Source organism: Daphnia magna, linkage group LG5, assembly GCF_020631705.1.
Source record: "Daphnia magna isolate NIES linkage group LG5, ASM2063170v1.1, whole genome shotgun sequence".
NCBI lineage: Eukaryota > Metazoa > Arthropoda > Branchiopoda > Diplostraca > Daphniidae > Daphnia > Daphnia magna.
The window spans coordinates 5,605,108-5,621,985 of NC_059186.1; the positions used below are offsets into that span (position 1 = coordinate 5,605,108).

At 38.4% G+C, this 16,878-nt stretch overlaps 1 protein-coding gene, 1 long non-coding RNA gene and 1 pseudogene across 2 annotated transcripts; 1 reads left to right on the forward strand and 2 right to left on the reverse strand.

The window, feature by feature from the left end:
- Window positions 1-241: 241 nt before the first annotated feature.
- Window positions 242-2,088, reverse strand: LOC116926791 (annotated as a pseudogene).
- A 2,969-nt stretch (window positions 2,089-5,057) lies between these two features.
- LOC123472627 (ATP-dependent DNA helicase PIF1-like) lies at window positions 5,058-7,193 on the reverse strand. Its single transcript, XM_045174498.1, has one exon. It carries the CDS (start codon window positions 7,191-7,193, stop codon window positions 5,058-5,060), a length of 2,136 nt encoding a protein of 711 aa, XP_045030433.1.
- Window positions 7,194-13,547: 6,354 nt separating this feature from the next.
- LOC123472216 lies at window positions 13,548-15,060 on the forward strand. Its single transcript, XR_006646556.1, has 3 exons — window positions 13,548-13,755; window positions 13,926-14,145; window positions 14,217-15,060. It is a non-coding gene; the product is annotated as an uncharacterized LOC123472216 (long non-coding RNA).
- The last annotated feature ends 1,818 nt before the right edge of the window (window positions 15,061-16,878 follow it).

Consider the following 16,878-nt stretch of genomic DNA (forward strand, 5'->3'; position numbering starts at 1 on the left):
CAGTGCCGGTCCACTTATACGACCACTTGGTGCAGCGGTCGTATAACCGGTTGGTCGCATGAGTGGTCGGACGCTATAGTAGTGATTAGCAGGTGACGACTGATTTTAATTTGATATGATGCGATATCGTTTGGCTTGTCTCAGTACAAAAGTGTATGAAATATTAAAAATGTAGGCTCAAATCAAATAGAAACAAGACTAGAAAAAATACGCCATGACGAAAACTAACAGAATAAAAAAATTAAACATTTAGGATATGGGCGCGCAACTTTTGGGCAAGTTCAAGAAGAACAGGGTCATTAATAGGCATAGTAATGGATTCAACAGCATATTTCAACAGATTATTACGCAATTCGGTTTCGGGATCATACATATCTTCCTGACTAAGTGGCTGACTATCACACTGGCTTATTGACATGAATGTATCTCCAACGGATGCGTTTAAAAACTCATCGACCTCTGTGACTAGCAGCAAATCATCATTTGCAACAATTTCAGGGTCATCTTCAAGATTGATCCACCTATTGACTAGATGGGCTTCATTGTCGTCAATTAAGTCGGCAAAGCCGGCTGAAACATGGACGTTAGATATAGCGTTGGTCAATTCGCGAACGGCAGACTCAATTTGCTTAGACCTAACCGGGCGAGCTTCAGGTGTTGAAGTCTCGGACAAATGTAGAAGGCATTTCGAATGACGCCAGCAATTAAGAATGACAGATTCAGACAATTTGTCCCATGACTGGCGAATAATCTGGCCTGCGTCTAAAATGGTAGCTGGACAACCAACACTGAGTCCTTTTTCTTTCTTTTTTTATTGTACTGGCTAACTGCTGGATTCGTTCGATGTCATCATATGCCTCGATGAACTTTGAAAGCATTCGCTTTTTGTAATCGATCTTGACAGCAGATATGATTCCCTGATCGAGTGGCTGGTGAACCGATGTTGAATTTGGTGGGAAAAAGAAGACAGAAACCTAAGAAAAAATTATCATTTAGAATTAGAAAACTGAATGAAAAGGAAAGAAAAATAAATATTTACCTGCCCTGTAGGATCTTCACAACTCACATCATGGCCCGAGAAGTTATCCATAACAAGAGCAACGGGCTCATCTGTCCAGTCACGAACGGCAGGCAAAAAAATATTTTCCCACCATTGTCGGTAGACCAACAAATCAACCCAAGCATTTTTTTGGTTGATATAAGGGACTGGGCAAGGTGAATCACGAAAGCAGTGAGGTTTAACGGCTGAGCCGACAATCAGAGGGTCTACTTTGCAGGTCCCTTAAAAATTCAAAGTTAATTTGAATGTAAACGGTGTGCAATCATAAACGCATTTGTCAAATTAACTTACCATCAGCATTGACGCACAACACTAGTGTGACACGGTCTTTTGCCTTCAATGCTTTGGTCCCTCTAACTGTTTTCCAACTTTCGTTGTAAGCGAGATAAGTCCGCGAAGGCATGGCACGGTAGAACAACCCTGTCTCGTCCATATTAAAAATGTTTTTCGGATCATAATTGATCAACTGGACACGCAATTCACGCATAACCGGCTCAATCGCGGCCGTGTCGACATCGCCAGCCTCTCCGTAAAGGCGAATGCTCGCGCCAACTTCATAGCGCCTTCGCCAATTTCGGAACCAACCATTCGATGCTGAAAACCCAGAAACACCACGGATTTCAGCTTCACGTAACGCACGAGCTTGAATGTGTGCACGCGAAATCGACAATGGTTTGCATCGAAATTTTGGATTGCGCATCTCTGTAAACCAGGTGTAAACTGCATCGTCGAGTTCTTTGTTTTCGGACCTATTCTTCGTTACCTTAGCCGATAATTTTAAATCACCACTTTCTACACCTTTTAAAATTTCATCTTGGTTTTATCCTATCTGCTGCACTTGGGATTTTGAAATGTCAAACTCGATCGCAATTTTACGTTGGGAATTGCCACTCTTTAACATGTCAATCACCTTCAGTTTATCTTTAAACAGTTAGTGGAGCTCTTACTCTTTTAACTTTAAAACCGTCACGTTGTCTAGCACTAAGAGTCTTGTTACGCGGATCTAAATTTTCTTTTGCTTTTCCCATTCTTCACGAGTACAATAGCGATGCGCTCTGATCCACTTACAACAGAATACTGGATGACGCAATGCTCTTTTGTTCAAAAAAGTCCAGCCCTCTCATCTTAATGAAGGTCAATAGTCATTTTAAAAAATAGACCTCGAAAAGGGATTAAAATAATCCAACTGTCGGTACATTTAGCGGCATAAAAGTTTGAACAGGGGCTGTTCGCGCCAAAAAGTGGTGCAAGCAGAAGGGTGGTCGTATAACGGGGTTGGTCGTATGAGTAGGCGGTCGTATAAGTGGACCGGCACTGGTAAAACATTTCAGTGTAACAACTTTGGGGTATAGGGAAGCACTTTTTTAGTTCAAATAATTCAAAAACATGCACTATATTCTGATAGAGTAAATAAAAAAGCGTCGTTCGGCATAAAAAAATTAATTTAAGGATGTTTTGAAGTATTTTATTTATATTTTTGGAAACGCCGGTATTAACATGGGGTTTATGGGGAGAAAAGTGGTGTACCTAATCATTTGAACGATACTTTAGCGCCCTGGGTGTAACTCCTACAATTTTTTCATGTTAAGATAACTTTTAGATCACTTTCTCTTCTGATAGAGGAAAAAAGAAAAAAAAAATCAGTCCTTACCAGTAAAAAGATATTTAAGTTTTCCTGAGACCCGTAGCGCCATAAGAATGCACTAAAAAAACGGGGGTGTACCTAATCGTTTGGTGGGTACTGTACTAACAGCAAATATTTATACATACCAAACGTAAACGCACATTGTACCGGACCCAAAAAACCTTTAACTACAACAAGCCAGTGATCTGGACTATGGAGAAATTGAATCCTCTTAGCTTCTTTTGGTTTAGGGTAACTGGCTGTCTGTAAAAACCTAACATCCATGAATCCACCAATGTCTTTGAATTGCTTCCGCAACATTGTTGATGCTGCATCCATGTGGACATCAGATAGTCAACATTTTGGAGTTTTTATGTTTTTCAATTCTGCGTCGGGAACGAATGCGTCATGAAAAAACGACCTTTCAATCTTCTTTGGGGAAATCAAACCAAATATAAAATTAACTACATAATTTCTCACATGAGAAAAAAAGATTATGCTAACATAAGCCACAGTGTTTAAAACAATTTGATACAATTAAGAATAAATTTAGTTTTAAAATTATGGAATACATGAAAGATTTAGTAAAACATACCATGTGTTTTTTAGGTGAATCACTATGAAATTGGGAATTTTCCGAAAGCTGTGTTAGATCTTCCAACATACTACTGGCATAGTCCTGTTTCTCTTGGAATTGAGTAATGTTTTCTTGTTGCGGCTGCTGTCCGGACTCTTCTGCAAGTACTTTACTGTTGTCTTTCTCATTTTCTTCCACCTACAAAAAAATATAGCTACTGGTAACATAGTGAATGAACGTGGATCGTTATACAAATATGCATAAATTGTACATATTTTCTTTTTCTTATAAAGTGTAAACGAAACGTTTCTTTTACCGATGAGGGAAAGAAAAGTCTCTTTTTCTCTGAATCTGTAGACGATGGTTTGCTTGAAATGGAAGTAAAGGAATTACTCCCGTTAGAATTGGGAGTATCAGAGTTCCTGGTGTGGCTATGCGAATCTTTTTGATCACTATCTGTATTTTCTACTTGAATGTTATGTAAATTGTCTTCATTGTTGAAGTCCATGGGTATTTCTTCCTCAATTTTTACTTGTTTTTCGTTATTTTTTCCTTCAATTTCACGTTTGGATTCTCCATAACTCCATGTAAATTTATTTTCGCCTTGTTTCATCGTCTTCCATACGAATATTGGTTCCTTATTTTTTCCTTTATGTTTTTTGTTTTCTTTTTCTTCAAATTCAGGCCCCCGTTTATCATTTTCTTTATATTGGTCTTCGTCACTTTCATCACCAGAATACCACTTGGGTCCGTTTCCTTCTTCTTTATCAATTTTTTTCAAATGCTCTGATTCCAATCGCGAAAATTCCGCCTCTTCCGCGTATGGATTAATCGAAAATATATCATTACCAACTTTGCTTTCCTAATGAGTAAAATAAATATATGGTTATATGCAGTTAAATTAATAGGCGGCGTTCATAAATTATGTAACGCGATAGGTGGGGAGGGAGTTGAACGAAATGTTACTGATTGTGACAAGGGGGTGGGGGGATCAAGACTTTGTCACGTAACAAAGGCAAAACCATATTTACCTGAGTCGCCATCTATCCGAACTATTAGGAAACCGAGAAAGAAAATTTGAGAAAACCCTTTCGTCGTTTCGCAGCCAACGGCTGTATTGCGAAACGACTTTACAACGTCTCAGTAGAGGATGGTGACCACTGTTTAGTTGCTGTAGGTCTAGAAACTTCAAGGAAATTTGATAAAACTAAAGTTTATTCTGAATTGTATAACGCATACGTAAATGCTTATCCAGCTAAATCAAAATCAAATTGCCAAACTGAGTTGAACGAAAAATGGAAATCAATAAAATACGACAAAGATTTGCCAACAAAATCGACAGAGCTTTTTGAAAAAAGAGGGGGGGGGGGATTCAGCCTCTGTTACGTAGTGATCTATCTTCTTAAACATTTATGTTATACTAGTAACTTTGGGCCCGTCCAGGGCCGGGGGATAGGTGGCGCTAGCGTATTTCGTAGCCACTGCTTCTCGTACCACTCGTAAGACAGAAAGTACTGGCGCGATATACGAAAATAATTTTCCTGATCTTAGAGCCAGTTACATCGGGTAACAGGTGGATCTCAGTTTATCGAGGTCGTTCATCCTAAAACTTATAATAGATAATAATTTAGTTGCTATCTTTTAATTTGTTTATAATTTAAAAAAGAGTATTCACGGTTGAGCGCCGTCGGGAACTGCCCCCTAGGCCATGCCCGTGCTCCTTTTTAGTCCGTAGACTGAGGCGGAAGTTAGTTTCTTGTTTTATGTCATAAAGTTAAAATGTTGTTATGATAATTTTAAGACAAAGCTTCTTTAAACACAATGTTTTGTGTAAAAACCCTTTCGTCTTTTAGCATTTTCCCTTGCTTTGGTCCTACCATCCATTGGACCTTTACTCCTGCGCGAGAAGTGGCACGGGAAAATGCTACATATAATTGTCCGTGGCTGAATACTGGTTCAGGAAGATGGATACCAACTTTGTCGAACGTCTGTCCTTGTGACTTATTGATGGTTATAGCAAAAGCTAAAAGCACAGGGAATTGGTTTCTTATGAGCTTGAACGGAAGATCGCAGTCACTGGGGGACATATTCATTCGTGGGATGAAGACATTGTGGCCTTTATTTTTTCCTGCTGCTATGGTTGCATGAATGAGGTTGTCCGTTAGACTTTTGATTATCAAACGCGTTCCATTGCACAGCCCTTGACGCGAATCGATGTTTTTAAGAAGGATGATTATTGCACCCACTTTTAATTCCAAAATGTGCGGTGGTATCCCTGATACCTTTAAGGTGTCAAGAAACTCGGTTGGGAAGTTTCCAATTTCCTCTGGGTCTTCCGAATCAATTGAGTTCATGCTGGCATACCTTCGTCGGTGTCCTGGCATCTGTCTTATGATGTAATTGTTGATCTTTAAGCAGTCGTCGTTTATAGGACACAAAATAGCCCGATTGCTAATTTGTTCTTCTGTTTCTGAATGCAGTAGATTTTCGGGGTTACCAAAAACATGATACACCAATGACTCTTCTGAATGTTCATTAAGAAGAAAGTCCTGAGGTATCTCTATCGAATCTGGTCCCAGACCTGCAGTTCTTGAATGAGCTGAATTTCCAAGTTCAATGAGCCAGTTAGCAAATTCGAGACTATCGTCCGCGGTTCGCATATTCCGAGTCAAACGGAACTTAAAAATTTCACTCCAAGTCCCGCTGCTTTTAATGGTAGATTCAACAACTTTTACCCTGTTACCGTGTTTAATGACAGGAAGGCACTGACGAAAATCTCCTCCCAACAACAGAACTTTGCCACCGAAAGTGACTGACTTTTTCGTAACCTTTTTTAAAAGTTTATCGATGGCGTCTAGTGCATGTACCGTCATCATAGTGACCTCGTCAATGATAATCAGACTGGCTTTCCTTATGTTGTTTGCTTCAATATGGTGCTCTTCTATTTTTGATGTTGTTGTTTCCGTGATGGGAGGATAGATTTTGAAGCGAGAATGGTAAGTGCTCCCATTACACAGCAGAATTGAAGCGATTCCAGTTGAAGCCACAGCAATAACCGATTTTCCTTGTCCTTCAAGCACATTAATGAGTGTATTGTAGAGAAATGTTTTTCCAGAACCACCTGGTCCATCCAAAAAATACTGATGATTTGTAGAAGAACAAACGTTATCATTGACGGACGTCATGACACGGTCAAAGATTGCTTGCTGTTCCACGTTCAGCTGAGCAACCATTAGTTCTCCTCTTCTCCTCTTTCGAGCACGCATTTCGTCCGAGCTTTCATCTTCTCCATCTTCAATCAGTCGATGAATAATTTGAAAATCAGGAACTTCCAATTGAAATTCTTCAAGATTGTGACCACTTTGCCTCAACATATCTTGAATACATTTCAGCGCAAGGTTTTTCGCAATTTCATCTTCATGACCGCGTCTCGTAAAATCTTCCATGAGATATGAAAGGTTCTTGTCTAACAGTACCCGAGCGTTTGTTGGAGAGCAATGAACGCAAATGTTGACAAACAATTGTCTTAATTGGACGGGCATTTCAAATTCGATTGCTTCCGCCATCACTCGTTCCCAAACGGTATCATCAGCCAAAAGGTTTCTTGCTATGGCAGCTTCTTTGAATGTTGGATGCAGGATCCCGTTGACTGTCCTCAAATATTCAAAGCTGGTTACACCAGGTACATTGATAAGAAGCAATCGTAGACTGTGTCTTTCGACTTGCTTGACGGTAACGGAATAAATGCGGCCAATGACGTTTATCCTCTTTTTTCTCGGTTTCCATTTCCGGGCGGTCTTGTCAAACCAAAAATGATAAGGAATCTCACGATAAAAGTAAGACCTAGCTGGCGGATGAGTGGAATTTAATTTAAACCAAGCCGTTAAAGTAGTAAATTGTGAGGCAGAATTCATTACTGCTTGCTCTTCCATTCCTGGATGAAAAAAAAACTGATTGTTCTTGAGGAAGATGGATAGCAAGTCGAATAACAGCGTGGGAACGGTAAGAAAGTGGATACTTAAAAATTCTCCAAGAGGCTTCAGGGGGACTGACATATCTCGTGTCTAAGAAAGTAGTTATTTCGTCCCATACAATGCGTTGTTGACCTTCTTGATTTTCTCCTCTGCTTATCTGAATATTTGCGCAATCATGTCCTTTGTATATGTAGGGGAGAACGGGGTCAACTTGGACACGGGTCATATTGGACAAAGACCCTAAGTGCTACATGTTATGGAAAATTTTTTTTTTTTAATTTTTGTATAGACTGCAATGTTTAACGTTCTAGAAAAAATATTGATTAAAATCGAATCATTATTGTTCTTGTTATCGCAGAATAAAAAAAATGGCCCTGTTTGATGTAATATTCTTCCCTATTACTGTAAGCATTTTTAAAGTGAAAAACACTACAAATGAATACAATAATGATATGTGAAATAGCTAATTCATTTCTTTAATGATTGATAAAAAACTTAAATTTTAATGCCTTTCCAGTGTTAAGTTATTAACGAAATACTAAATAGCACCGGGTTGGGTCATTTTGGACACACAGTTTTGGGGTCATATCGGACAACTTCGATATTGGAGTGGGAGGTGCTTGTGGAGAAGCCATATACGCCCGTTTGACAAATCGATACTAGATACTCTGTTAAGCCCTCCCATTTTACTCTACCCGCCTACAAATTGTCCATTTCAGCCCCCTATTTCGTAAAAATGACATAACTCTCTATTTTTCATTTCTATTGCAAATATTTCAATATGAATGAATAAAATATTGAATTAGCAGTCTACCCATATTTTTTTTTAATTTATTTTATTTCTCCTTATGAGGAAAACTGGCAGTGTCCAATCTCACACCGTCCCTGTCCAGTTTCGCCCCGCCGTTTAAATAAAAACTTTAAAAAACCGACTTCATTAAAATCCGTATAACTCGATTATTTTAAGACTTAAAAATTACAAAAAAATTGTGGAGTTACCCAAGAAGGTGCTGCACCATTAACTAAAAATAAATATTAGAAAAAGAAAATAGAAATCTAAATAAAGAGGAAAGAAATTTTTTGTCCAGCTCCTGTTATTTTTCCAGGAAACTTTTTGAAAGGTACTTGTTTAACTTTCCACAACACCCCCACCCCCCCGTATTACAACTGTAGAACAAGAAGCAGACGTTTTTCTAAGTAAATTTCTTTTTCCTTATGAATAAATTCTTAAGCATAATCAGATAACTTAAAAAGACTAATTGTGTCAAATAACTCATTACTGACATCACAAACTACACTACTCATGACATAAAAAACGTAAACAGTTTGACACTACAGCAGTGTATCGTATTTGGGTATTAAAATAAAATTATTTTAAAATAAAATACTTAAAATACGTATTTTATTCGGTATTTGTATTTGGGCTGTTTCTTATTTAAAGTATTTGTATTTGTATTGGTCGTTTTCGCTGAAAGTGAATAAAATACAAATACAAATACAAAATACTTTTTTTTCAAAGATTTGAAGTTTGTAAGTTGGCAACAGTGTATGAATCGAAAGTAACTTCATTTTGACAGCGTTATTGCACCTGCAAAATGTTTTGCAATAGCTTTTTCTAGTTTCAAAACTTTCAAAACTTTCAAAACTTCACGTCGTCCGTTTGTCTCGTCTCTCGTGTGAGTTTTCATCAAACCGGATCGAAATCGGATTGTTTCTTAATTCTGTGTGTTCTGAAGAAGTTGTATAATACCCACGGTAAGTGTTTAAGTTATTGATCATTCTTAAAATACGTAATGGCATAAACTAATTACTTGGTATATCCTCTGATTCAGTGACAAGAATGTCTGCAAGAAAAAACCTTGGACAGACAGTTAAAAATAAAGGAGTAAGAGGCCGTGGACGTCCCAGAAAATCTCAGCCTATTTTGGAAAATCTGACTACAGTGCAAACAGATCTTCTCAACGAAGAGAACCAGATGCTGCTCGAGGAGTCTTCTGGTCAGGCCAATGAGATTTATATTTTAGATGAGCCCCCGGTCCAACTACTCACTGCAGATGGTATACAATGGCAGGTAGTGGATTCAGGAAATGAGGACGAAGAAACAATTCCATCAAGTCCAAAGAATCCAGATCCACCACCCAACACGCAGCCAATTCCAGCTTTCAAGCAGAGTAAGATCTGGATTTTAATTGTTTATACTTTATACACCGGGAACTAATTTATTCATTTATTTATACTATACTTTAGACTCATTTCCTGCCTGGAGAAAAGAATTTTTCATTGATTGGCGCGAAGGTACAAATGGAAAGGTTCATTGCCTTTGCAAAATTTGTAGGAAGTACTTTGCTGGGTCGAAAGATGCTTTCAGCAACTTCTCGCTGCATTGTGAAAGAAAGCATTTGGTGGAGTGGAATCACCACTTTACTCCTTACTCAACGTCAAGGACCTAGTAGCCATCATCAACAAGCGTCTATTACTGCATACGCGACAGAGACGAAAATCAACAGTGCTCGTCAACAGGAATTGGACCGATTGGTAACCCGAATGCTTGTCACTGGGAACATTCCCCTTATTTTTTTAAGGAATCCGGAATGGAAGAAATTTGTCAAGGTAATATTGGCTCGGCTTCACCGCATAAAATTAATTAACTGTAAAATTTTACTATTTATCCTTTGTACTTTCTATCTTGTAGCTTGGCATACCGGGATACAAGGCCCCGACCGATTTTACCATGAGACGGCGTCATCTGTATGAAGAATATGACCGAATCAAGTCTCTCGTGATGAAAAAGCTCAAGCAAAGCAGATCAATCACTCTTATGATTGATATTTGGTCTTCCAAGCGCATGTGCGGGTACATCGGCTTCAGTCTGGAAGGTGTTACATTCAAGTACGAACAGTTCACCGCTTTTCTCTGTTTGCGGCAGATGACTGGCCGTCACACTGGAGAAGCTATTCTTGCCGAGTTTGAGGATGTCCTATCGGAGTGGGATCTCAATATCAAAACGGTGCAGCAATAGTTTAACATAAATTTTTTAATTTTCATTATTGGATCTTTAATCTTTAATTCTTTATCCATTTAATCATTCAGGTTGTTCGAGTAGTGACCGACAGTGGCTCGAATATGATTCGGGCCTTCAATCTCCGCCTTTTTGGCATTCAGCCGGAAGAAAATGGTCAAGTCGGACAAGTAGAGACGGAACCTTCAGAAGAGGACTTTGCTGGGGATGAAGAAGAAATGGTTGAGCTCGTTTTGGACTCTGCGGATTCCGACTGCATTGTGGAGCTTTTTCAATCCAGAAACCATCCAGCTTTTCAAGCCCTACTGACAGCCGATCTAGACGAAGAGGAAGAGTTTGAGGAAATTCAGACCTCGTTGGACAACTCGTACCTCAACATTCCAAGGGCGACTGTTGGGGTCCTGGAAGGAATCGTTGAGTCAACATATCAAATGTCTTCCACATTGCGAGCCTCCTGCAAGGCCCACGATCTCCAGCTGACTGTGAAAGACGGCCTCAAAGCTGTTGATGTAAGTTCCAAACGCTTTTGGTGTTTCATTACTTTTTCCTGGTTGTAAATTTTTGTGTCGCATTACAGTCCCCGATAGGAGCTGCATTGAAACACTGCGGAGCCATTGTCAATTCTGTGCGCCATAGCGTCATCGACACGGAAGAAGTTTTCAAGTCGGTCGGATTCCACCTCGTTGCAAAGAACGTGACCCGCTGGAACTCGGAGCTGTATTCCGTAAGATCCGTCATCAAGGCTGTCGATACCGACCCTCAACTGCAAAACCGGTTGAATGCGACGACAAAAAAACATCCAAAGCTTTCCCCTCTGGAAATCAAGCAACTGAAAGAACTTGTTTTGGTGTTGACGCCTTTTCAAGAGGCCACGGACGATTTCCAAGGTGACAACGAAACAATCGGAACAGTTGTGCCGGCGTTCATTGACCTGTTGAACAAAGTGACCCTCACCATCGAATCAAGAGGCAAAACTGAGCTTAATCCGGTGAGCCCATTCGCCGGGAAGATAAATTACTGCAAGACTTTCGTGGACGCTTTGAGAACTTCCCTGGAGACGAGATTCTCTTCCATTCTTAACGATTCGGTCTACGTGACAGGTGAATTCTTTATTTTATTTTTTCAGTTATTTTTCAAATAACGATCTTTCCCTTGTCTTCATATTGTAGGTGCGATCCTTGACCCAAGATTCAAAACGAACTGGCTGTCCTTTTCCCAGCTCAACCAGGAAGACGTTTTGGCATGCGTCCGACAGGAAATTGAGCATCGTTACAACTGCATGAGAGACAACGAGTCGGCGACGGAATCAGCAGAGGTCGGAGGAAGAAGCCCTGAGATTTCTTCGAATGCGGCAAACCAGTTGAGTAGCGCTGAAGGGCCGTCTTCGATCAAAAGACGTCGGGCTCTTTATAGCACTCTCCACAGCAGGCCATCTTGTCCTGCTTCAGCTGGTCGATCAAGGGTGCTGGATGAGTTTGACATCTACATCAACGAGCCTAACTCTCCAATGGAGCATCAGAAAAATCCAATGGATCCACACTCAATTTTTGTTCCTCTTCGCCCTTTAAAGTACTGGGAGGAAAACCAACACCGGTTCCGGTTTTTGGCCCCGATTGCACGGGATATTTTAGGAATCCCCGCTACTTCGGCCAGCATTGAACGGTGCTTCAGTACAGCACTCGACATTTTTGCCATCAAACGTATTAACATGAAGGTTGAGCTACTTAATATGCTTCTCTTCATTAAACGTAACAAGAACTTTATCTAGTTCATTTTCATTTACTTAGTTCATTTACGTTTGAATGAAAAAAATGTGGAGCAATAAAAGTCAATACAGAAAAAAGTATTTTGTATTTGTATTTGTATTTGTATTTTATTTTATTTGGTATTTGAGGTTTTGGGAGAAAAAATGTATTTTGAAGGACGAGTATTTTAAAATATAGTATTTGTATTTTAAAAATACTCGTTTTTTTTCAAATACGATACACTGTACTACAGTCACTAGTCACAGTCAATCACTTTACGTCTGCTACGGTACATTGTAAACAAGTACCTTTCAAAAAGTTTCCTGGAAAAATAACAGCTTTTTTGGAGATAAAATTTTGTGTATTATATCAGCACAGAGGTATAGTACACGATTCCAAAAGATTTTGTAATGAAACTAACTACAACTTAATTAAATATATTATTTTTCATTTCCCTCCTATAGGGCCCGAGAGGAAAAATACCCCAGGTAGGAATTCAGCCTTGGCAACTCAGCATCCGATCTTGGTCTATTGCAGTCTATACAAAAATTAAAAAAAAAAAATTTTTTTTTCCATAATATGTAGCACTTAGGGTCTTTGTCCAATATGACCCGTGTCCAAGTTGACCCCGTTCTCCCTTACTCTATTAGTTTCTTCATTTTCTTCCATTTCTTTATCAGATTCAATTCGTCTATCATTAATCATTTGCTGTCTGTTAGCTTCTCGCTTTCCTTCCGCTTCATTCATTATTTCATTGTCGCAAACATGTTGAAGCTCTAAGCTATGTTTCACACGCGTGGCGGCTGTCAGTTCAGAAGATCCAATATTGCAGGCATTTTTTTGATCGTCCAATCGTGGTTCCTGACTATCTTGCCTTTCTGATAGAAATTTTTGTTTTTTCACTTTACTTCGTTCTCGTACATCTAGCAATCTCTTCTCCCTAATATCAGGTAATTCTGCAGCTCTTTTTTCACGCAATTTAAGATTTTTTGCTGCTTTTTGTTCTTCGGTAAGAGAGGTGCGTTTTGGCGGCATTTAAAAAAAGAATCAAGAATAGCCTAAAACACATTTTTTACGGAACTTAAAATTTAACACATAAATAACCTAAAACACTTTTATTAAACCTGACACAAAATAAACCTAAAACACTTTTATTAAACTTGACACAAAAAAAACCTAAAACACTTTTATCGGAACTTAAAATTTAACACATAAATCACCTAAAACACTTTTATTAAACCTGACATAAAAAAAACCTAAAACACTTTTATTAAACCTGACACAAAAAAACCTAAAACACTTTTATTACACGTAAAAAACAGCGAAAAGACTAAAAGAACCTTAAAGAATTTTAATATACCTTAGCAATGTATTATATACTAAAAGCCATTCGACCTTACGGCACTTTACGTCAGTTACCCGTATGATTTCACGATGACTAAAATTTATAAAATAAATAACTAACACGCACGTCGCTGGACCAACACCGTTGCTATATCTCTATTAGCTGCCTTTGCTTTTACCTCACTCTGCCATTGAACTCCCAGCCATGGTCTAAGATTTGGGAGGTCCCCGAACTGTCGTCTGCTAGGCCTGTTTTTGGCTGTTCGTCTGCTATTTCTGCGGACAAATTTTGGGGCACTCGCTAGGGGCGCTGACTGTCCGGATCAGTCATAACATTTCCCTCCGAAACGTTGTTAACAACGAGAAAAGTAGTTGCTTGTCACAGTCTTCTTCTGGACTAAGCCACTCAAAGGTAACAATTCTTATTTATGTTACGTTATCATGTAATGTTTTCATGTTAGTGGCTTTTAAGTGTGATCATGGTGTGATAGTTAATTGTTAAAAATTTGTTTTATTGTTGCATAGGACTCCCACTTTGCTCTCATGTGTGTGGAATGTCATTCATATTTCTCCTTTTTTTAGGTTACAGAAGATGCCTAATCGTTGTTTTGTGCCTAATTGCAACTCGGGATTCCCTGGGTCCACTACGACTGAAAAGGTGGCTTTTTTTTCAGCTCTAAGGGATTCTAGCCTGCTTCAACGTTGGAAGCTGCGAGGGAAAAAAATGTAGAAAAAAAAGAAGATTGCGACCTTCTCTATGTCTTATGGCAACATATTTTTGTTGTTGTTGGTGAAACAAAAGGTATTTTCCATTTCTGGCTAAAGGCTATGTTTGTAGATGGCAGACACCTAGAAGCTATTACCTTTTTGAAGACTTTTTAAGTCAGTAGACACAGCCCGGAGATTTTAACTTTCTCCAACACTTTCTCCAAGACACCGCTGTCGGCGGAGAATGTTTACTCTACGTGTTGTAGAATACAGCAAATATTACCATTCATGCCTCAAGTCAACACCACGAAAGAAGCCATTCAATTAATAAATTGATTCTTTGGATGATGCTTCAAAAGTGGTGAATGGGGCCTGGGTGTAATTGTAAACGTTTCAGTCCTTTTATTAATCAGTGGAACACGTTCCGTTGATGATTTCTTTTCTCTGGGGCAATAAGATATAATCTGTTTAACTTTTCCCTTCTATGCGAACGAAAGAAAAAGAGAAATGTTTCAGCAAGACGTGAATGTTCCACGCTGCATTACAGAGATACAGTTACGAACATCTGGTCATCTTTGACGATTTATGAGTCGTTTCATCCTGTTATTACCTTGACCAATGGAACTTTGAATTATTGCACCCCGCGCTTACAGAGAAAGAGTCACATCTTAAAAGTCATATCTAACCTGTAGTAGATATGACTGTCGCGTTGGGGATGTCCACTGCTTCGCAGATGTAAGACCCACAATCTTGGGGTTTAAGTTGGCGAATAGTGAGGTTCGCCGAGTGCGAAGCAACTGACGCAATATAACGAGCATCCTTCAAAGTTTAGATAAAATAGTTGTAAGTTAATCTAAAACAATTGGAAAATCTCATATTTCATATACCATTTAAAAAAGGGAAAAACATTGGCCACCCCTAACCTTAAGCTGCGCAAACTGTCTAAAATGGTAAATTAATTTGTATTAATGTATATTAATGTTTGAAATACAAAGAGGAATTGATTCAAGTTTCTTTTTTTGTTTTGTAATTTTTAATCATCAATAAAACAGCGTAGAAAAACTCAAAAGCGACTATTTTCCCCATTGTTCACAACGTTTTGGAGGGAAATGTTATGACTGATCCGGACAGTCAGCGCCCCTAGCGAGTGCCCCAAAATTTGTCCGCGAAAATAGCAGACGAAACAGCTAGCAGACGACAGTTCGGGGACCTCCCAAATCTTAGACCATGTCCCAGCCTTGGCGTACCGTATGGCTTCGCGGCAGGCCGTTAATAACCTGTCAGTTAGGTAAAAGGAAGGTGATAACTAAGAAAGTTAGCTCTCCAGTGCTGATTTAACCCATTGACGCGATGGGTGGGGAAAGGAAAGGATGTTGGAATACTACCTTACTTTGGAAACGTAAATCCAGACCCTTTGTAGTAGTATTGGAACTCCCGCTAATGCACCAATAACCGATTTTTCTTGACATAAGAATACCAAAAATTGGAAATAAAATACATTGTTAATAAAATATGGATAAAGAAAAAAATTTAAACATATATACAGTACCCTCCCAAAATAATCAACACTTCCCCGTTTTTCGCCCTTTATAACATGGGCTCTTATGGAGAAACGTCTCCTTAGTTTTTATTTTTTTACTCATTTCCCCTTAGAGTTAAATTTAAAAAAAAAATTCAGCTTACTCATTGATGAGTTTGCTTTAGAATGATGTGTGGCGCAATAATATAACGGTAATCCCCTGAACGGTTTTTATGCGTTCAGGTGTTGATAATTTTTCCCTTTTCCCCGGTTTGCGCCGCCATTAATTTAGTACTGGTTACCCCAAAAAAACCCTTTTTTTATTTTATTCATAGCTGCTTAACGGAGAATCACACTAACTTCTAGTTTGATTCGTCGTAATCAGCGTAAGTTAAATATTTATTCTTATAATTAAATATTTTTTTTTGTTACATTAACCCCATTCTAAAAATACTTAAATAGGGGCAAAATTTTTTTTCAGATAAACATGGAGGTTATGTATGGGTAACTCGGGTAGAGATTACCTTTGTTCCCACTAGAGGCGCATGTTACAGCGCTCTTTATATTTTTATTCCCTCCCATAATTATATTTTCCTTAAATGCCATATTCAAGGCAGTGACGTTTGCTGGGCTATTTGCTATAGCTGTTTTGTTTTGGTTTTTTGAATTTAAAACAGCTTTTTTTATACAAACAACAGCCGTGTACCACAAGTTACCCATACATAACCTCCATGTTTATCTGAAAAAAAATTTTGCCCCTATTTAAGTATTTTTAGAATGGGGTTAATGTAACAAAAAAAAATATTTAATTATAAGAATAAAAAATTTAACTTACGCTGATTACGACGAATCAAACTAGAAGTTAGTGTGATTCTCCGTTAAGCAGCTATGAATAAAATAAAAAAAGGGTTTTTTTGGGGTAACCAGTACTAAATTAATGGCGGCGCAAACCGGGGAAAAGGGAAAAATTATCAACACCTGAACGCATAAAAACCGTTCAGGGGATTACCGTTATATTATTGCGCCACACATCATTCTAAAGCAAACTCATCAATGAGTAAGCTGAATTTTTTTTTAAAATTTAACTCTAAGGGGAAATGAGTAAAAAAATAAAAACTAAGGAGACGTTTCTCCATAAGAGCCCATGTTATAAAGGGCGAAAAACGGGGAAGTGTTGATTATTTTGGGAGGGTACTGTATATTCGTAAATAGCATCTACTTTTAATTATAAAACATAAAAATATAAAAAATTTAATATCTAAGCATCACAAAATTTTAATTCATTGCAACGTTAGAATAAGAACAGTT

Excerpts from the sequence above, each read along its gene's own strand:
- LOC123472627 (XM_045174498.1), bottom strand. The coding sequence starts at position 7,193 with ATGGAAGAGCAAGCAGTAATGAATTCTGCCTCACAATTTACTACTTTA.